Source organism: Falco rusticolus, chromosome 12, assembly GCF_015220075.1.
Source record: "Falco rusticolus isolate bFalRus1 chromosome 12, bFalRus1.pri, whole genome shotgun sequence".
Taxonomy (NCBI): Eukaryota; Metazoa; Chordata; class Aves; order Falconiformes; family Falconidae; genus Falco; species Falco rusticolus.
The window spans coordinates 15,811,441-15,832,435 of record NC_051198.1 but is presented as its reverse complement, the minus strand read 5'-3'; the positions used below and the strand labels follow the sequence as shown (position 1 = coordinate 15,832,435).

Here is a 20,995-nt window from a genome sequence, read left to right as displayed (position 1 = left end):
GGGGTGCTACCGGTGGGGGACCCTTTTCTGGCGGCGGACCGGGGTCAGCTTCCGGCGCGCAGCCGGAAGTGCGGCGGCGCGGCGGGGGTGCTGTGGGACGGCGCGGGGGGCTGCGCGCCGGCTGGGCCTGGCGCCGGGCGGGGTGCGGGCCGGGGTGCAGGGCAGCCGCGGGCCCGGAGCTGGGCCCAGGGAGGGCGGCGGGGCCTTGTGGGGACGGTGGCCGGGCCGGGCCGGGCCGAGCGCGGCCCCCAGAGTTTCTCCGGGCAGGTCATTGCGCGCCGCGGGACCTGCGCAGTGCCTGGCCCAGGTGGGCCCGCACCAGCCCCTGTTGCAAACAGCAACAATTACCGCCTCACGGGTGCGTTTCTTTCTCCCCACCCCTAGGAGAGGCAGCAATGTTCTCTTAAATGCCAGCGTTGCCATCGTGGGAACTGTGCTGCTGAGTGAGGCTCTGAGTGACAGTTCTCTTGACAGTGGTAGCTCACTTTTTTTCAGAGCGTTACCCCAGCTCCTGCTGCTGCCTAGAACCTAGCGCTCTTCCCTGCCACAGGGCTCCTTTGTACTACAGTATCGGGAAGCCTTCCGGGCTCTGAGGACCATACGTGACCTGTGTAAAAATGCTGCGATACTGGGGTGAGATTCCAGTTTCATCTAACCAGGCCAACCGCAGCTCCTTTGACCTGCTTCAACGTGAGTTTCGTACTGTGGAAGTCCAAGATCCTCCATTGCATCAGCCATCTGCAAACAAACCCCGGCCGACCACCATGTTGGACATCCCCTCGGAGCCCTGCAGCCTCACAATTCACACCATTCAGCTCATCCAGCACAACAGGCGGCTGCGCAGCCTGATCGCCATGGCTCAGGCTCAAAACCAGCAGCAAGCAGAGGGCATAAAAACTGAAGACAATGAACCTCTGCCATCTTGTCCGGCCTCTCCACCTCTCCCCGATGACCTGCTTCCTCTGGATAGCAAAACCCCCAAAATGCCATTTCAGCTGAGGCACAGTGACCCGGAGAGTGATTTCTACAGGTGTGTTGGTATTTCTTTGAGTTAGTTCTTAGCTGAAGGAAAGTTGAGTGTTTTAAAATACATATGAAGTTACGTTGATTCCCATAGGCTGAAGGGTCAAACATTTGTATGTAAAGTGTAAAGCAGGCTTCAAAAAGGAGAGATTTAGGTTTCTCCTGTGTCAATAACATGCACATTGTTTAAAATAAGCGTGCTTTTGTTTCCTGACTATAAAATGTGGATGTGTAGTGCTGATTTCTGTCTTGTTAGTGCTGTGCTGGAAATTTGTGAATGGATTTGCTATCTTCAGTGGTATTTTGACAAGTTTAGTTGCAGGATGTGAAGTCTCTTCTACTTAGGTCACTTACAAGTAAACTTGCCTTGTTGTAACTGAAAATTCAGAATACTCATGGCTGAATTTTGGCTGTTTAGTTGTAGGTTCTGAAAAGATGATTTGGTAACATTGGTAAGATTTCAGTTGCCAAGGTCCTGTGACATAGTAGCTATCACATTTCACCCTGTTTGTTGCTGTTACTCTGGTGGAGATGGTGATGAGTATGGGTAAAGGGAATTCTTGTCTCTGATACTGGCTCCACCAGCCAAGGGCTGAAGAAAACGTAAAGGAAAGCTGCATTGCTTCTGCCTCAAATCTTTGATTAAATAGTATTGCCACCATCTCCCTGTCAACACCTCTGACAAGCACTAAATTCAAAAGGTGTTGCATTTCTTACGGATCTCGCGATATAGGTTATATGTGTTTAAGTTCAGGGATTAATCCTCCCTGCTTTAACTTTCTGTTCTTAGATTAAGGACTGTGCACCAATGAACATGACATGGGAGAGGATCATATATGTTAGTTTTTAAAACGGGGAAAATGTGCATCAGTGGAAGAATTTATCAGTTAAATGCCACTGAGATCTTTAATGGCCTGAGATTTTATAAAATGCTTTTTATCGAAAGATGTTGCTTTTGGTAATGTAGTCTTTCTGAACAGTAGAGTGATTTTTTTAAAGCTGTTTGTGGAGGAGCACCATCATCCTTCTTCGGAGAAAAAATTCGCTAGAGGTGAAGGAAAATACAGTCCTGTGAGAATAAAGTCTGAGCCCTGTGACTCCTGCTCTTTCTGGCCCTGTGGTTTGTAGAACTGACCAGTGTTCTGCTCTGTCCTCCCCGGTGGCTTCAGCTTTAGGTTCAGTTTTCTGTGGTTCTGTCCGTGTGTTGGGCGCTGCTTCCTGTTTTTGTTGTCCCTTCGAGTTTCTGGGGTCCGCGTAAAGAAATGTTATTTAGCGGTCAACCACATGGGGGAGTTTAAGGACTAGATTGTAAAAACTGGATAGATAATTTTGAAATGAAATGTTTTATGGCTGACAGAGTGGATTTATAATGAGCTGCAGTGTAGACTAGAATTTAATTGTGTGCTTGCTAAACCAAATACATTCCAGGAGGAAAGCTTTGAGTTTGTTGTTGTGTGTTTGTTCTTAACTATTTTAAGACGCTTACATGAGTTAAGAACAGCAGGTGCTGTTTAGTAGCAAAAATAAAGTTATATGATTTGCTGATGTTTGCTCTTAGTGTGTAGAAAAAAATTAAAGAAAGACCATTTTCCCCCTTGATAAAACATGGTAGCGCTTAATTTTATTCTGCCGTTGTCAGAGTATTTGACTAAATCCATATTTTAATTCCATTTTTTTTTTGCAGTAACCTGGGTCTAAGAAGCAGTGATAGGTATTTTTAGACATAGGAAGAAAGGAAGATAAGAGCAGCCAGCCTGAATCAGGCCACAGGTTTCTTTAATGTAGACATGTCCTCTTTTGTTTCCTTATTTATTCATTTCATCCTTTGACCCCACACTCTTGTCTTTTTGTTTTGTTATCACCTGGATTCATTTTTGTTTTCCTCCCTTCCACCCTGCCTCACACCTGAAACCCCTACCTCCTCATCCTTTTTGAGATGAGGAAGTGGCAGAAACTAATTTACTGCTATTTTCCAGTTGTTTTCATCCCCTCAACATCTGTACCACCATTAGTTTTAATCACTATGCTATTCCTTTACTTTGTTTTCCCAGTTTGTTTATAAATAGGTTGAAAAAAACTTGATTCTGGCACAGATCCCTGAGGGAAGACCTGTACTTCACAGTGGAGATCCTTTACATACTTGCTTGGTGGATTTGCAGGACTCCAGTATATTTATGAAGCAGGTTTTCCATTTACAGGAGTTGTCTGGACTCTTTATGAGTATAACGTATTTACCCATGTGTCATCTAATTCTGTTCATATAATTCCTTTGGATTTCCCTGATGCACCAGAATATATCAGGCTTCCCAGCCTGCAGTTCTTCACATCTCTTCTGAAGCTATTAAAAGAAAATGTTTTCTTGGTCCTCATGGGCCAAGGCAGTATAAAGCAAGAGGTGACTCACCACAGCTATTCAGCTATTTTATCCTTGAATTCCTTTAGTATTCCTGGATGAATTACCATCTGGTCCTGGTGATTTGCAAGTGTTAATGTTACAGTTCTTGGAATACACAATAACAGATTAACATTTGATTTTGGTTGGTACAGAAACAAAAGGTAAGCTTAACTTGTAGTCAGTGAAGAATGATGAGCAAGGAACTGTAGATTTGAAACCACCATTCGAACAGGAAGGTCTTACCATAATATGCCTGCTTGCTTTTCCTTCTTCTCTGTTCAACTTCCTCTGATTAGCATGGATCCGTCTTCAAAAGAAACCTAACCTACTCATCACGTGCCTCTTCAGATGCTTTTTCTTGTGTGTGCGTGGTTGGTTTCTTAACAGATATCTCTGCCATTCTCTCATTTGTGTTCCTGACTATGTTGGATGCGTGTTTTGCATTGAAAGATAATCTGTGAACAAAACTGGGAGCTTGCAATGGAAAGACAGTTCATGGCAGAAAGGCTTGAAGTTAAGTGGGAAGTAGGGGAGTGCATGTGTCGGTGGGGTAGCAGGTTTAATATTGTGGAGGTTTTGGAGCAGTGGTAATTAGAGCAAGCAGAACATACTTCCCCTGCTGGACTAAGGACTCTGGCTTAGCCCCAAAACTGTCTGGTCTTCTGGGTTGTGCCACTGAGACTCCATTTTTTTTTTGCCATTATCTCTTGAAGCAGTTTCGTTTTATGTCTGTGCAGCCTTCTGTACATAGCAAAGAGATTTCACTAGAGGCTTACTCTGGGTGAGGTGGAAAGAGGCCATTTTCCAGAAGGAAACAACTTTCTGCTTTGAGTTAGTGTGCTGTGTTCTTTGATGCACTCTCTGACTAGTATAACCTTATTTTTCTAATGTTCTTCTTTATTTTACAGTTTGGAGGAAAATGGCTCTGAAGCGACCTTGTTGCACCTCATTTGGTAGAAATTCAACTCCACAATGTAATGTTTCATAAAATTGATGTGTTCATAGGAAAAACAATCCCTCCCTCCATCTGCTGCTAGCTTATGCTCACCTAGGAAGGAGCAGAACACTTCAATCCGTTACTGCAGCTGAGTGAACCTCAACTGTCGATCCTTGTACTAACTTAGTCCAAACACTTTCTCCTGAAGACAGTTGTATGGGAAATGAACCACAAGATCTCCTGCCCTCTGAGAAGAAGAGCCTTAGAGGAGAGGAGCTTAGGTGAATGGATTGTGGTGCCTTTGGGGAATGACTTGTTGTCATTTTAACTGACTGACACAAAAAAACGTGCCTTTTGTGAGTTCTGAAACCTTACTAATTCTGAAAATAAGTCTGGTTGCTATAAATGGACAGTTTTTTTCATGTGTTCTGTTGTGAAGTTCTGTGTGTTGCAGGTTTGCTGGTAGTGGTGGGAAAAGGCTGGGCTTTGGGTCTGATGAATTCATGGCTTGGCAGGTAGATTTCTGTCTGGAGCATCATCTAGTGTTGGTGACCCATAGGTAAAGATTCAGAGCTCTATTGGAAATAGAAAATCGAAGAGTGACAAGTTGGCCAGTATTTGTGAGAAATTTCACGCTATATATTCTGTAGAGATGGTCACCTCCAAGTCACAGGCCTAATTGCCAGTCATCTTAGTCGCTGGTGACAGAACTTCAGGGATTGAAGCGCTCTTGTTTACTTGCAGCTATATGACCCTGGTAATACGTGAAGTAGGTTTGGCTTGTGCTGCAGAGGGTGGCATTCTGCGTAATAGTATCTGTAAGGGTGCTTTTGTAGGTGTTGTGTATCTGGATGAGGTCTAAGACCAAGGCTCTTTAGCTATGATCAAGTTTGCTTTTGGGAAGGCTTGGCATTAGCAGAACATGGCTGCTCTGAACTTAAATTTGTCTATATGGCTGTTTTTGCTTATGCGCATTCTTACCAGACAGTACCTGAAAGTTAAAGAAGAAGAAAAAAAAGAGCATTTTTCTCATGTGTTGGTTTCCATTAACATCTACAACAATATTTCAGTTTTTGCTGTCTAATCAGGATTTTAATCGTCTTCCTCTGCTGTTTACTGTGGGAAACAGGAAAACAAGAGAAGAAAACATAAGAAAAACAGAATAAAATTGATTGACCTTACCAACAACAAGAGGTGGGGATTTGGCTTTGAGTACAGTACCTGGAAGTTCTTTTCTCTCTGTCTTTAATTGATTAGATTTCAAGTTGATTATATCCCTTTCGGCACAGTGACCTAGCTGCATTTTAATGCTGGCAATTAGTTTCTTTTCCTCTAGGAGCTTAGAAGAGATAGAACATTCTCTGCTGCTTCTGAGCAGTGATATGCATTGCTAAATGGTTGTTGTGTTCTACTTTACAAGTGGCTGAGTATCCTGCTAAGGCTTGCCAAAATCTGTGTCTAGTTTCAGTTTGCCCATAGTGTTTTGGGTGAATGGCAGAGCATCAATAACAGCTCTTTTTATTTGTCTCTATTAATAGTAGTCTGGTGTTCGGTGGGTTTGGCAGCATAGGATGCTCTCAACTGATGGCTACTGGACATCTAGGTACATCCTTTATAATGTGCTAAAAAGGAAGAGATTGTTTTTTATAGCCATACATTTTGGTGGTGGTTTTATGGTAGGTTTTGTTTAATGGTTGTTGGGTTTTTTTTCTGTTTTAACCTCCTGGTCCGAGTATTGTATGAGACATATGGCTGTTTGTGACCTTCAGAAATCTGTCGCTGGCAGGTGGAAGGGGGAGTGAGGGAGATGGAAAAACAGTATGGGTGACACTTGGTTTATAAGGGAACTGATGATCTTTTAATTCATCTTGTCAGAGCGCCTGCTGTTGTCTTTACGAAGTAGTTACATAATTGAGTAGGAATTGGGATGTGAGTAATTTTCCAGCAATTAATAACTGGGATGAATCCATGACCTGAGATCCACATGCTGTTCTTAATATCCACTTAGAAATATAATCATCTGCAGCTCTTAATACAGTGTGATTTCCCCCCCCCCCCCCCCCCCCCCCCCTTTATTTGAATAATCAGAAAGTGCTGAACTGGTGTTCTTGAAAATAATTATTTTGGTCCTGATAGGTCTAAGTTTAACCTTCCATTTTCACTCCCCTGAAATGTTATCTTTTTACTGCTATTTTTCAGTGATTTTCTATGGGTGGGTTCTGAGGATCAGGGAGAGCTGAGGCTCTGTGACCCGGCGGCTCAGTGAGACTGAAGGATCCTAATACACTCAGAGAGACATAGTGAGAATTTTATCAAGGCATCAATGATGTCTGTGTACTGTTTAATCAGGTCTTGTTACTGGAAAGAGTGTGTGATGATATGCAAGTAATGCAGGGTGAGAGCAAGGCAAACCTCGGGATGGGCTGCGGAAGATGTTGGGAGAAATTGATCAGAAACAAATGAAGGGTGAAATTGTTAGCTTAATTCTGCCATTGGTGCTGAATGGAGCGTAAAACAGTATATAAATACCATACTTAGCAGAAGGGAAACTTGATTTTTTGACATCGGCATTTGAGGACTGTGTTACTGATATGGGCAAATACATTGTATGCATTTAATTGCAACTTGAGAAATCTGGTAGAAATATGTTTACCTTTCAGAGGCCTTGCCTTATCTCATCTTCTCTTTTTCTTATGTGGAATTTCTAGTTGTTAACTCATCTTGATGAAAAATTTGGTTACCTGACGGTAAAGGAAGGATGTTTGAAGTGCTTATGTAAGTTGTTTTCCATCTGCTCCGTCCTGCGTGGTCACTCCTTCCTGCTTAGCAACACTGAGAAGAGAGGTCTCAAACCCAAGGCCAGGGAATGCTGCTCTGCAGCAGAATGTCTCCAGGCCTCTTCCCAGAGCCTGGTGTTCCCTTCTTAGGTTGCATACGGGGATACTTCTTTCGGTGTCATGCTTAGTGGCTACTGGAAATGAGGGCAGGGAAATCTGCGTCTATTTGGCTATGGTGTACCTTTATGAAATGTGTGTGTATCCCTTTTCTTGCTTTTTATGTGTGTCTTTTGCATTGTAAATTCAGATCTTGTCTATCCCAGAAGCCTTTGTATCTGACTATTAGGCCTGTGACATCAGAGATAATAAGGAAGAGAAATGTAATTAACTGAGAGGGGAGATGATTTGCATTCATGTATTTAAAATGCCTTTTTTTGTTTGTGTCAAGGACCCATTTAATTCACGTCTCCAGGAGAAAAGCTCTTGGGTGGGAAGGGAGTTGCTTCAGGGTTCAGAAGATTTGCATCCCACATTCATGAATCACCCAAGGAATCTTGTGGCATTAGAAGGGAAAATGAGAATTGGCAGTGCAGATTTGGAGGGAGGGGAAGAAGGGAAAGCAGATAAACCCTTACTGGGTAGTGTTCATATGCAATGGAGAAGCAGCGGAGAACCCAATCAATCTACTTTCCCTTTGTGCAATCACCTTATTATTGATGGTATCTCTTCAGCTGATACGTTCCTTTAAGTTTTTGGAGGTATGCTATTTCTCTCTTTTCTGGTTTTTAGAGGAAAAGGGGAGCCAGTGACTGAGCTGAGTTGGTCCTCCTGCCGGCAGCTTCTCTACCAGTCAATGGCCACTATCCTGGCTCACACAGGCTTTGAGTGTGCCAACGAGAGTGTTCTGGAGACCCTGACAGACATTGCCCACGAGTACTGCTTGAAGTTCACCAAACTGCTGCGCTTTGCTGTGGATCGAGAAGCTCGACTTGGGCACACCCCTTTCCCTGATGTCATGGAGCAGGTCTTCCATGAAGTGGGCATTGGCAGTGTGCTCTCGCTGCAGAAGTTCTGGCAGCACCGCATTAAGGATTATCACAGCTACATGCTTCAGGTGAGAAGAGCAGTAGGGACCTGACAGCGCCAAGAAATGTACTCCCAGTACAGTTGCTTATTCCCATCTCAAGTCCTGGGTCTTACTTGGGTAAAATCCGATTAGAAAACCTCTTGGATGTGGATGGGAGTCATCAAGGGAAAGAAGATTTTTTTGACTGGAAGACAGAGCCCCTTATTTGTGTCCCTGCTGAGGCTAAGAACGCTCTGCTGGTGGTTTGTCTGGGTTTAAGAGGTCACTCGGATCTAGAGTGGCCCAGACAAAAGTATCAAGTAGAGGTTAAATGGGTACTGACTGACTAACTGAATTTTCTGCTTTAATAGGATATTTGGATGCTTACCAAAGAAGCAAACAAAAATTACTAGGCTGTACAGTGGCTTGTGTTTGCTTAAGCAAGGGGTGACTTGCTTAAGCTTTAGGAGTGTGGGGTAGTATTGTACTGATGTGGATTGTCACGCAGGTGGCACTCCCGCTCTAGAGGGCACTGTGCTTCTGTGGAGAGAAGAGGAATTGTTAAATTCCTTGGAATTAGAGGCATCATGTAAACGCAGGTTGTAAGAATAAGGCTGTGGTTTCTCTTGGTCTGTGCATTCTGTGAAATTACGGATAGGCATTTTGTTTGGATGATGTAAGACTGCCTGTTGTGAATGCAAAGATTTGAAGTGGGAATTTTACTCCTACTCATCAAGAAAGAAGACTTGAATCAAATAGGTAGCCTGTGACCAAAGGCAAAACCTGCCATCCCTTCCTGTTTGTCACATTATCTGAGTGCTAGTTGACTCATCTTGGAGCAGCTACCTTGTGCTCCTTCTTTTCCCAGAGTTAGCACCTTGTGGCTTACAGAGGCAGTATAAATCAGACACACTTATAAGTGCATGTAATATATAAATTGTGATAGACTCTGATGTTTGTGCATTAAAATATCATCACTGAGATCTGTCTTCATTAAAACCATTTTTGTTCAAAAAAATGGTTCTGTTCAATTTTTTTCCAAGTGGTTTTTTTTTTTTTTTCAGATGTTGTGTCCTTTTGGAATTTGGGTTTTCTGCATCGTTCTGCTGATGCAGTTCACTCTCATTCTGCAGCTGGTCATTGTTTCATTTGTTCTTTTCTTTATGGAGGGCTGAGGTCCACAGTAGCCTCTGTATTTGGAAGTCTTATCTAGAAAGGAGGTATAGGCTTTGCTATTCTTTTTCTTACTTCTGCTGTTAAAGCCTTGGGCTTTTCCTGAGCACAGTTCGCTGACTGTTGGGATTCAATGGTATAAACTAGCATTTGTTAGAAGCACATGAAATCTGAAATTTTTAATTTAATTGCTTACCGTTCTTAAGTTTCTAGAAGTACAGGGTAGTTCTAAATCTCATTCCTGTGTTTGTTTCACTTCTCTGACTGGAGAAAGCTTCTGTTTTTTTTGCTGTGAATCTGACAGAAGATGCCCAGGCTTTGCACAGTGGTGACTACAGAGCTGGTGAATATCTGAGCTGCTTGTTTTTAATGCTGGGGTGAATTTATTACTGGTGGATGGGGGACAGCCTTATAGGTAGAACAAAGAAACTGAGACACTTTGCTTTTGTTTTGTGCTCTGTTTAAATTTCTGTGCCTCATCATCTCTGTCTCTGAAATAAAGGTGCTCATATTTATCAAGCAGTTAATGGATTAAGCCTCATATTAAAGTCCCTTATTACAGGACAGAAGGTGTTCTTAAAGGGGAAAAAAAATCTTTACTGTGTAGCTGGTAACCTGTTTACTTGTTTGTTCAGGTCAGATGTTAGTAATACTGTGGGAACAGAGTGCACTGCGATGTAATTGCCATCAGGCTCTCTGAAGTCATTCTGATCTTTCTGGCCTCTTTTTCACCCTCACTGATCTTTGACAGGTTAGCAAGCAGCTCTCTGAAGAATATGAGAAGATTGTCAACCCTGAAAAGGCAGCAGAAGACACAAAGCCTGTGAAGATTAAGGAGGAACCTGTTAGTGATATCACTTTCCCCATAAGTGAGGAGCTGGAAGGAGATCTGGCTTCTGGTGACCAGTCTTTGCCCGTTGGAGTCCTTGGAGCTCAAAGTGAGCGCTTCTCTGCAAACTTGGAAGTAGAAGCTTCTCCACAGACTTCAGGTAGGGTTTTCTTGCTCTTCCTGGAAACAGTCCATCAGCAGTTCCATGTGATCTTGTTTACATTTTTAATAGCAGATCCCATTGTGAGGCAGGAGAGGGAGAAGACTTTTTTAGGTTTTAGTAAAAAGATTTGAATGGGAGTGAAACCCTTGCCTGCTTTCTAAATACAAACCCAAAGAATCAAAGATATCAATTACTGGGATTTGTTAAATATTTACTGCATTTGCTGACCCTGTAGAACACAAAATGCTTTATATGATGTTTCTTTTTAGGGGATAGTTAAAGTTCTTGGCTTTGTTATTGGTGTGAGGTATTGTTTTTCTCCAGTGCTGGCCCAAGGGCTTCATTGTTGTTTTTTGAACTAGGGTATTTCCTGCAGATGTGACTACCAGGAGGTTTTTTTTTCCAGTTTATTGTAACAAAGACAAATGTAACTTTAGGGTTTATATATATGTATATATTTTAGTTTAAAAGAGACTGGAATTTTATCTATATTTCTGGTAAGGAGAGTACTGGCTACTTTTTTCCTTCCCCCGCCCGCCCCGGGTAGTTTTGGATTCTTGCCCAGAGATTCATGTTACTGAAAAGTTGAAGGCCATATTCCTTGTGACTTGAGTAAATTCATGACCCTGTATAGTTTAGGCACTGAATGAGTTATGGAAATACTAGTGGTATTTGGTGCAGTCCTCCATACTCAGAAGTCACCGTGGTAGTGATAGTCACTGTTTTATGAAAGCGTATCAGGGACTTGGGTGAAAGGGGTGCGTGAGTCTCTCCTGTTCCAGCAGGTCTACCCCAAAGCCTGCTGTCATTAGCTGAGGTTGTAGAAAGTGAAAGGGTGAATGAAGTAGCAGTGTTATGGAGACTGTACTCTTTTCGTCAGTTTCATCCCATGATGTTGGCATTTGAAACACACTGGTGGCCAATGTGGGAGAATCTGCTACTGCTGTGACTTTTCTATATCTGTGTACAAGTTTTAGTCTGTGCACTGTTCAGTAGTGCTAAATTTTCTGGAAAACGAAGATGATGTTCTTCTCTCAAAGAAAGCCAATTTTGATTTTTGTATAGAGCCTTCTGAAGTCTGGAAATCCCTGCAATAAAAACTGTTTCACCTAAAAATCTGGTTAAAAAACAGTGAAACCTGTCCTTCTATTAACCCCAAACTAAGTAGCTTATATAGTGAAGTTAAGAGTGTACCTGTGAGTCCATTAGTTTTGTTTTTTTTAAATAGCACATTCTGTTGAGTTTTAAAATAGCACAAATGCATCTGATCTTTTTCTGGAAGCTCATATTGCTTTCCACAGTACTTCTGAAATGTGAAGTGCTCACATTTTTGTGGGAGAGGGAGCAACAGGCTCCTCTGGCCCGTCTGGGGTTGCAAGCGATTCATCTGGAAAGCTTTGTATTAGCATGTACCACTTGAGACCCAGAGGTTAGCACGCTAGCTGTATATTAAACGCCTCTTGCCTCTCTGATACCAAATTGATGTATTCTAATTAAGAACACAAGTGCTGTGTTCCTCCCTGAAAATCTCTCTTCACTTCACAAGGGCCTTTGGAAATCTCTTAAGTGTGAGAAGCCCCAGTCTAGAGCTGGGCAGGCTAGATAGTGTAATGTCATAGGGAGTGAGGAAAAGTTGCTGCAATTAGGTCACCACCATCTTGAAAATACAAGTGTGAGGCCCACAGAGAGGGCAGTAAGACTTCAGTGTCTGTGGACAAAACTAGTTACAGCCTTTTGTGTTCTGCTTGTGTTTCTGCATATGTCTGACATTGCGGTTGTGGGCTAGCTGCTTAATTTCATTGCAGCTGGGGAAATGGAGGCAAAATCGGAGCCCTTGTTACTCCACCCAGCAGGATAACATGAGGATTAGCTCATTTGTAAAGTACTTTGAAGTGAAAGTGCTTTGAAGATGCTTAAGTACTTTTAGTCATTAGTGACAGTCTCAATGACAGGTGATAGAGCTGAAAGGAATAAGACTGAGCAATGAAGAGCAATTGATGAAAGACATAAGTTTAGTGGTTGTCTTTGATTATTGTGTAGACTGGAGCTGCAACTCTGTGGAACTGATACTTTAATGATGTATGCCATTGTTGTTAAGAGGAATACATTTGCTTATAATTAACATAAAAAAGACTTTTCATTAAGGCAACTGGACACCAGCAAGCACTTTTATTTTGGCTTGCTGTCCTAGTGTAGGCTGTTGCAACAAAGGTCTCCTAAACCCTGGTTTGAACTATAGTGCTCTGGAAAAGGTTCCTCACTCCTTCATAAGGGAGAATTCTCAGTATAAACACGTGGTGGAAGATTTGTTCTCTGTGTAATTGCTAGTAAAATGGGTCTATTGTTAATAGTGTGTTGATAGTAGGGAATGGTAGTAGGTTTGGCTCAGTACAAGAGGTTGGGTTGTGTTTTCAAACTGTAGCCAAACTCCATAAGACACAAGGTTTGGAAAGCTTACTAAAACTTTTCCTAGGTTTTCTTTTATTTTATTTTCCATGTGAATTTAACCCCACACAAAAGGGACCAGATGTAAAAATGAGAAGACTTCAGCCTTTATTCAGTTCTGGGCTGTTTATGCCCATCTCAGCAAGGAGCCCAATTAGTGTATTTTTAATAGGATTTTTGTCTCTCTTAAAACTGTAAATAAGCAGAAATAATGCAATTTATAATTACTGCTCTTGGGAAGAAAAACAGTTGCTTTTATCAAAAAATGCAGTTTCATAATATTATATGGAAAATCCTCAATCTGCTCAGGTTGCACACTAGTCCAAAAGTTTTAAAAAACTAAAGGGGGGGCGGGGAGGGCAGCAGTGTGGGAACTGTTTCCTACCAGGGTGTCTGTGAGGTTGAGCCAGGAGAATTTATTTCCATTCTCCTGAAGGGTGGGATGAGACCTGCAGGTGTTGAGCGGAAGGAGGCTGGCAGTCGCATGCCTGACTGCAGCTTTGATGTCCCTGAATTTCCATGCTGGAAGCAGTGTTTGAGACTGTTCATCTGCCTGCTCCTCTGCCCTTTCACTTCCCCTGCAGAAGTCCAGTGTGTGACAGCTTAAAGGAGATTGGTGACATTGCAAGGACCTCATCATCATGAATGACTTCTGGACTGCCTCTAAGTCCTGCTTATCCAGGGTCTAGTCCACGTGCTGTTGGTGTACTCACTGCTGCTGAGATGCTCCTCAAGAGGGATGTGGTCTCTCTAAGTTGTTTCTCATGGAGAAAACAGTGTGGAGGATTGCTGTGAAAGGATAGCATCATATTTTTTAGAACAGCAATTACTGAGCTTTTAAAAGGAAAAAAGCCAACACATTTTTTAATTTATTGTTTCACAGTGCTTGGGTTGTTTTGCTTTGTTTTCCCCGCAGCCTAGTTCACCAGTAGCTTTGCTTTTGCTCCTTCTTTACCAGTGCTGCTGTCCTTTCCAATCTGTTCATGATTTGCCTTTTTACTCAATTACTGCTGTGTGCTTTTCCTTTCTCTAGGGGCTGAAGTGAATGCTTCCCCACTCTGGAACTTGGCACAGGTGAAAATGGAGCCCCAGGAAAATGAGGAGGCTAATGTACATGGCCATGGGGTCCTAGGCAGTGATGTCTTTGAGGAACCGATGTCAGGCATGAGTGAAGCTGGGATGCCACAGAGCCCCAATGGCTCTGAGAGCAGCTATGGTTCTCATTCTGCTGACAGTCTGATGGGATCCTCGCCTGTCTTCAACCAACGCTGCAAGAAAAAGATGAAGAAGATGTGAAAAGAGACACTATTTTTATTTAGTCCTGATGGTATGTAACAGGCTCGAAACTAAGAGAGTACTGTGATGGCTATGATTCATAAACAGGGCTGGCCCTGGTGTATGAGGGACCTTGCATAAAATTATTATGAAAGGTTTGATGGGTAGTGCACTTTAGCTCCCCTCTTTGCCGGCTTCTGTACTCAATCCTGACTCACAAGACTGAAGATCACCCTATGCATTTGATAGTGGCACGGCTTGCTTTGGCAGATTAATAAGGACGTTGCCAGTGGAAAGTGGTTGTGAAGAGATTTGCTCAGTCATGGAATCATTGAATAATTTGGGTTGAAGGGATCTCTTGATGTTTCTAGTCCAGCCCCCTGCTTGAAGCACTGCCAATTAGAGCAGATTGCGCAGGGCCTTGTCCATTTGAGTTTTCAGTATCTCCAAGGATGGTGATGCCAAACCTCTTTGGTCAGCATTTTCCCATAGTTCCCTCATAGTAAGAAAAAATGTATTTTTGCATCTAGTCAGAATTTCCCATGTTCCAACCTGTGTTCATTGCCTCTTGTTCTCTCACTGTTCATCTCCAAGAAGAGTCTGACCGTCTTCTCTAACCTGCCCATTAAGTGGTTGTATACAATGAAATCTCTCTTTAGCCCTTTCTCTTGTTAAGTGTGAAGAAAGCAAGCTCCCTGAGCCGCCTCTTTTATGCCTTGTGCTCCAGCCCCCTAAACAGCTTTGTGGCCTTCCACTGAAATTGCTGCAGTGCTCTTCTTGAAAGGTAGAGCACAAAAGTGGATGCAGTCCTCCAGATACGGTCTCACAAATGCTGAAGAGAGAAAAATAATGATTTCCCTCAGCGTGCTGGCTATATGCTTGCTGACTGTTGTGGACAACAAGACAATCTTAAGTCAGATCACTTAAGCGGAGCTGTCAGTGATACTTATGGTGATGTAGCAAAGATGCTGTAGAGTAGCCTCACAGTGCCATGAACCAGCTCCTTCAGTGCTTCAGATGCGTCCTGTCTGGTTCAGTGGACTGACGTATGCCCAGTTAGCTTAAGTTCTTGCTAACTCTGTCTTCCTCTACTGTAGGTAATGCTTTATTCCCACACACTCTGCTCGAAGACCCAGGGACCTAGCAGGCCTGAAGGCAGACCTTGTCAGTGAAAACAGGCAAAAAAAGTGTTGAGTACATCAGCCTCAAACTAGGAAGAGCTTCCTTTGTCGCCACATTGCTTGCATTGTTGAACAGTAACCCCATGTTTTCTTTAACCTTTATTTTGCTTTCAATGTACTTAAAGAAGCCTTTTGTCACATTTCATTTCAGTTTCAACTCCAGCTGAGCTTTGGCTTTTCTAACGGTCCTGGCATGCTTGGGCTGTGTCTCTATATCCCTGCTGGCTAGCCCATCCTTGCTTCCACCTCTGTGTTTAAACTCAGTCAGGAAGTCCTTGGTCATCTTTGCTGGCCTTCTGTCAATGCCTGCTTTAATTTCTGCTTGTCAGAAAGAACTGTTCTACTTTGAGAAAGCTATCCTTGAAGATAAGGCAGCACACTTGGGCCCCTTTGGGAGGCCTCATAAGATGCTGCTAAGTCATTCCTTGAATAAACCAAAATACGTTGTGCTAAAGGTCCAGGACTTGGTCTTGTACACATTTCTCAGGATTTTAAATACCACAGTTCCATGTCTGCTGCAGCCAAGACCTTCACATTCTCCACCAGTTCTTCCTTGTTAGTCCAGCAGAGCTTCTTCCCTAGTTTGTTTCTCAGTCATACTGTCAGGGAAGTTAATGCGGTTTTCTGGAGAGAATAAAGTAGCTTTTACTATTGGTGTGAGCCAGTCCTGGCAATGCAAACTTTTCCTTTGCTCTTACTGGATTGAGTGCGGCAACTTTAGGCTGGCTGGGGTCTCCTATTCAAAGTTGTTATCTTGACAACTTAGTCTGAAACAGAATCTATTTTGCTGCTTGCTTTTATGGCTCAGCTGACTGATGACATTTTTTTTGTTCTGCACAATCCTCAGTTGATCAACTCAGTCTTTAACTTGATTCAGTGAGTATCTCTCTCAAAAAAGCTAGAATGAACATGAATCAAGAATGAATAGCCACTTAAACTGGCTTTATACCTGTAACCCCTTGGGATGTTTGAGGGAGATTTACCAAATCTCCCATTTGTCCTTAAAATCGCAAGTTTATCTTCAGAAAGAATGAGCTCCAGGCATAGTATTTTTGTTTCTGTATAACAGGCCTAGCTTTAATTCTTTTTTCCTATCTGTATTTCTCTTCCATTTCTATAAAGTGGAAGCCAAACATAAAATTCCTCAATGTCTAATAAGAATGTGTGACCACAGACTTTTATGGATATTGGAGTTAAAATTGTCCATCACAGTTCTAAAGGTTTCTCCTGGGAGGTAAATTCTAGCAGTTTGAAGCCTAGTCAGTAGTAGAAGAGCATACCAGTGTATCAGGAGATCTTTATTTTGATTCCCTCTGAGTCACCATTAGGCAAGCTGCAATGTCCCTGTTTTCTCAGGTGTGAAGAAAGAATAGTGGTATTTGCCTCTTATAAGTGTGTTTGAGATTTAGTTACTATTCAAAAAAGGCATTGTGATCATTCAGAGAGTTTTGTGAGAGTTGTGAGCTTTTCTTCCAGTTCAGGAGGACTGTAGCTGGCTGGAGAATGCTTAGATTGAATGTTACAGACCTATATGATACTGGTTTTAAGGAAGACTGCTTATCACGCAGAAGTACAGCAAAACTGTGCTGTTCAGCTGCCCAGGTACAAGGAAGGCATTTGAGGTGGTATCTTCTTACTCAGCTTTAGATGTCTGCATCTCAATTTGTTCCTCTGGGCCCCATTTGGAGCTGAAGATAAATAGTCATTCTTGGGTCACCATTCATCTGGCCTTGAAGTAGAAGCATAAAGCAGGTCAGATGGGTGGCATTTTTAGAAATGTTTCTTTTTCCTTTGTGTGCCCATAGTGTGTTCACCTTGACTACCTCAGCTGAAGATATCCACACCATCAATATCTGAGTTAAGTGACCTGACTTTAGCCCTTCATGTATGGGAATCAGAGGAGACTTCATCCTGCTGGGCTGATGCTTTTTCTTTTTTACACCTTTAGTAGAGCTTGCTGTTCAAATGGTAGTACAGGGCTAAAAGCAGACTGCCCTTCTTGCCTAAACCAGCAGATCCAGTGTTCTGAGAGAATGTGCTAGGCTGGGGCCTTAAAGCTCAGGCTGGTTTAGCCCCTGTGTCTTTGATACTGTGTGAGAACACCTGTCGTTGGGCCTTTCCCCACAGATATTTTGCCAAACTGTTTTAGTAAAGTATTGTTGATGCTGGGGCACCTATGCAAAGTCCCTTGTACTATTTTCAGGAAGTAGAAGACACAGTGACTGCTGCCAGCATCACTTGCTTATTTGCAAGATTTCAAGTGGGCTAGAAAAGAAAATCTAGTGTTCTCCAGGGCTTTGGTTAAACCTCCTAAGTATCAATCTTAAATGCTTTCTTTATATTGCTCACGTGCAGATTTTGTCTTACAATTGTGTTTTTTTATTTCACATCCCTTTTCCACACCTATTTCACCCTGTAACACGCAGTCTGCAATAAGTCAAGCCTGAGTGCTTCAAGTATATTTAATACAGTGGAAATTCACCCTCCTTTGATTCAGCTGTGTTGTTGCAGTGTAAGAGAGAAGTGTTATTGATTCCCAAAGATGGGATGCATTTATATGCAGAGGTAAGAAATGCATTGGCATCACTTGTACATTTAAAAATGATGACAGAGTGAAATCTGTACCTCCTGTTTCCCGATTATGCTAAGTGTTGCTTCTGACATTTGTGTGCTTGACGTTTTCTTTTATGCATGTGGAAGCTTTACCTTCTGGGTGAGCCTTTCCCCTCTGAACATTAATAGTCCTTAGATTTACAGTGGTGTTCCTCATGCACGAAATGGTGACATTTCAAATCTAGCTCATGAGGTCAGATACAGCCAATATGCTCTTTTGATGAACCGGATAAGATTTTTCTAGGTGTTAATGTAGCCTTGGGCTGCTAGTGAGGAGTCCATTGACCATGTAATCCCCAAATTTCAAGCCGTGGTGAGGTTATGCAGTGGGTTGGAATGAAGCTCTGCTCTTGCAGTTGTCGTTTTTTGCTGGTTGCTAGTAAAATACTCTGCTGACCCACCTGCTTCACTAGTCCACAGTTTTGTTGGTTCTTTCATCATCTCCCTTCTCTTTCCAAAGGCGGGTGGATGGCAAATCGGAATGGTGAGTATTGACCACGTCCATATGCAGTAGCATTGATGGCTTTAGTGATTGATTTTGCCATGACTGAAATTGGTGAGAACTTTGATAGCAATTTGGAGAGCAAGATCTGTGAATTGCTTGGCTTTTGAAGTGTTTTGCATGGGGATTGTACAGAACTGTAGTTGAGAGAGCACTGTGTATCATACTCCTTTTCCCCTCTAGCAATACCTTTTTGTTTCTTTTGAAGAGTTTTGTCTGGTATCCAGCAGAGTTCACTGTATAAACGGCAGTGTAACAACTTCAGTATACAGCTGTCAGACCGTGCTACCTACTGATTTAATTCCAAGACCATCTATGCTAATTTGGATATGCATAATGCTGTGCAGAAAAAGAGATGTTTCCTGCATAGATATTTACAATTTAAAAAGAAATCACGAAAATAAGATTGAGTAGTTGAGGCCAATCTGATTATGCGCTCAATCCTGAGACTAATGCAGGTGTTATGTGTGAAGGATGTTTTACTTAAAACGTTTTTGTACATGCATGTGAATGAAATAGGTAACTTTGCTTGTGTTTTTATGGAACAAAATTGCTTGGAAATATTTCACGGTTGGCTTTTTTCCTTGCTCTCCTGGAGAGAGTTTCTTCATAATTTCTAAGAAAATAAAATTTAAAAAATCATTCAGAAATCCTAAAGGTGTTGTGTGGATTTTTTTTTTTTTTTTTTTTTTTTTTTTAAGAGTGGTGCTGTGAACCCAAAGGCTGGTCTTGGAATTTTGTCTGCCCTTATGTGAGGTGTTGGTCTGGAGTAGACTTTTTTTTTTTTTTTTTTTTTCCCCAGGCCTAGATAAAGTACTGAGATGATACCGGTGTTAACGTCACAACTAGAGAGACAAGAGGTATTATTCCAGAAACTGGAAGTCTTATTTTTCACAGGTGCCAGTTCTGGTGAGCCCCAGAGGTGATATTAGTACCACAGTGCTAGTATTGGTATTCATCTAGCATAAGCAAGTGCTATTTCTGAAGCAGCCTCTTACATATACTTCTACTACTTATATCACCAGACCACCTAGGAGCCCTGCTCCAAACCTTGGCTTCTTCATGTGCTGGTCTACTTGTTCTACATACGGCTTTTTGCTCAGGGACTGCTTCGGACCGCGGTGAATGAAGCACAGCGTATTTTCCCCTCTGCTCTGCCTGTCATAGCAGCGCTGAGGGAGGATGTTTGATGCTTGATAGCCCTGCTAAGCAATTGCAAATAGGACGCCATGAATTAGGATATAGGCCTGTGTTGCTTGCCAGGAAAGAGAGAATAATAATCGCAGTGCTTCACATTGCCCCGTGCCTGAGAGCAGTCTGCCCACGCGACTGCCGTCCTCCGCAGCCTATACTGCTGAATTCATTTCCTAGTCCGTGGGTGAATGGGGCTGTGCTTTCCACTTCCCTGGCAGGGCCTGGAGCCAGAGGGCAGCAATCACCGTTCGCATCGCACCCCACCAGATTAAAGCCCGAGCCCACCTGCATCCCAGCTCCACCTGCCTCTGCTCCAACAGCCTGAAGTGCCTGTGCTGTGGCAGCCTGGAACGTGCAGGCTGCCGGGAGCCTCGATGGCAGAAGATCGCGGTGGGGGGACCCTGCATCTCTGCCACCAGGTCGTGGGCTCGCAGTGCCCGTGACTTGCCCCCTGCCCTGCTGGGGATGCGGTTTGGGCTGGTGGTCCATGGGGCCGGGGCGGCTGTGGCCGCGTGGTGGTGCTGGCCACATGCTGCTGCCGGGGGGATGCTGCAGCCCAGGGAGGGCTGCTTGCAGCTGCAACAACAACCTCTCCCCTCCCCCCAAAAACCCCCAAACTCCAAACCATGGCATTTTCACTGTGTCTTTCATATTGGAGATTAGAATCACCTCTTTGTTACTATGGAAACGCTCGCATGAAAGAAGACGACCTCATTATGAGTTATGATGAAAACTCCTTTGGGGTGGGCTCAGTGCCCGGCACTCTTGCAGTGGGGGGAGTGGGGCTGGGGATCTGTTGTAGGGGGGTGGGGGGCTGGTCACCCCTTTTGCAGTGGTGCTCAGCAGTTTGCAGAGCCTGTGGGTCTTTCCTTCTAGGCTCAGCAGGACAGAAACAGCCCCTGCTCCTGGACCAGCCCTTCCCCATGGGAACTGGCTTGAGAGTTGTGGCTGCATCACTTCTGTGCCTGGGCTGCACATACACTTGCTCTGGGGTGTGTGTGTGGTCTCATTGCAATAGGCAGTAGGACCCCAACAGTGAGCTGGACGAAAGTCTTGGGTGTCATGAGGGGTTTTCTTTGCTCCTGGTGTCTGTCAGGGCACTGGCACCCACTCTGTGCTTTTCCTTCAGATCTGGGCCGCCAACTCTGAGCCCAAATGGTCCCTATAGCTGTGCCTCACTCCCAGCATTGTGCGCCATCCAAGCATCCTGCTGCTTCTGCTCACCCTGCCCACCCCTGGCTTCTCACCTAGGTGTGCCCCCATCCCTCTCTTGGCCTGCATTGCTCGTTCTTCTCTCAAGCTCCTGCCAGATTTCTGTGCCCTCACTGCCCAGCTTCCTGCAGCACATTTGCTGCTCATCTGGAATTGCAAAGCAGACTTAGGAAGCAGCTTTTTTCTCCAAGTGGAAAAAAATCCGATAAG

The 20,995-nt window shown here is 43.4% G+C and overlaps 1 protein-coding gene across 3 annotated transcripts; it reads left to right on the top strand.

The window, feature by feature from the left end:
- Positions 1–180: 180 nt before the first annotated feature.
- SUPT7L (SPT7 like, STAGA complex subunit gamma) lies at positions 181–19,032 on the top strand. Of its 3 annotated transcripts, none has more exons than XM_037405464.1 (5): positions 181–358; positions 496–1,030; positions 7,922–8,246; positions 10,123–10,360; positions 13,842–19,032. In XM_037405464.1, exons 2-5 carry the CDS (start codon positions 618–620, stop codon positions 14,102–14,104), a joined length of 1,239 nt encoding a protein of 412 aa, XP_037261361.1. In that variant the 5' UTR covers positions 181–358; positions 496–617; the 3' UTR covers positions 14,105–19,032. The 3 variants fall into 3 exon arrangements, with proteins under 3 accessions (XP_037261361.1, XP_037261360.1, XP_037261362.1); XM_037405463.1 differs by having other exon boundaries at positions 229–267; positions 385–1,030; XM_037405465.1 differs by lacking the exon at positions 181–358 and adding an exon at positions 4,327–4,636 and having other exon boundaries at positions 955–1,030.
- Positions 19,033–20,995: the final 1,963 nt, after the last annotated feature.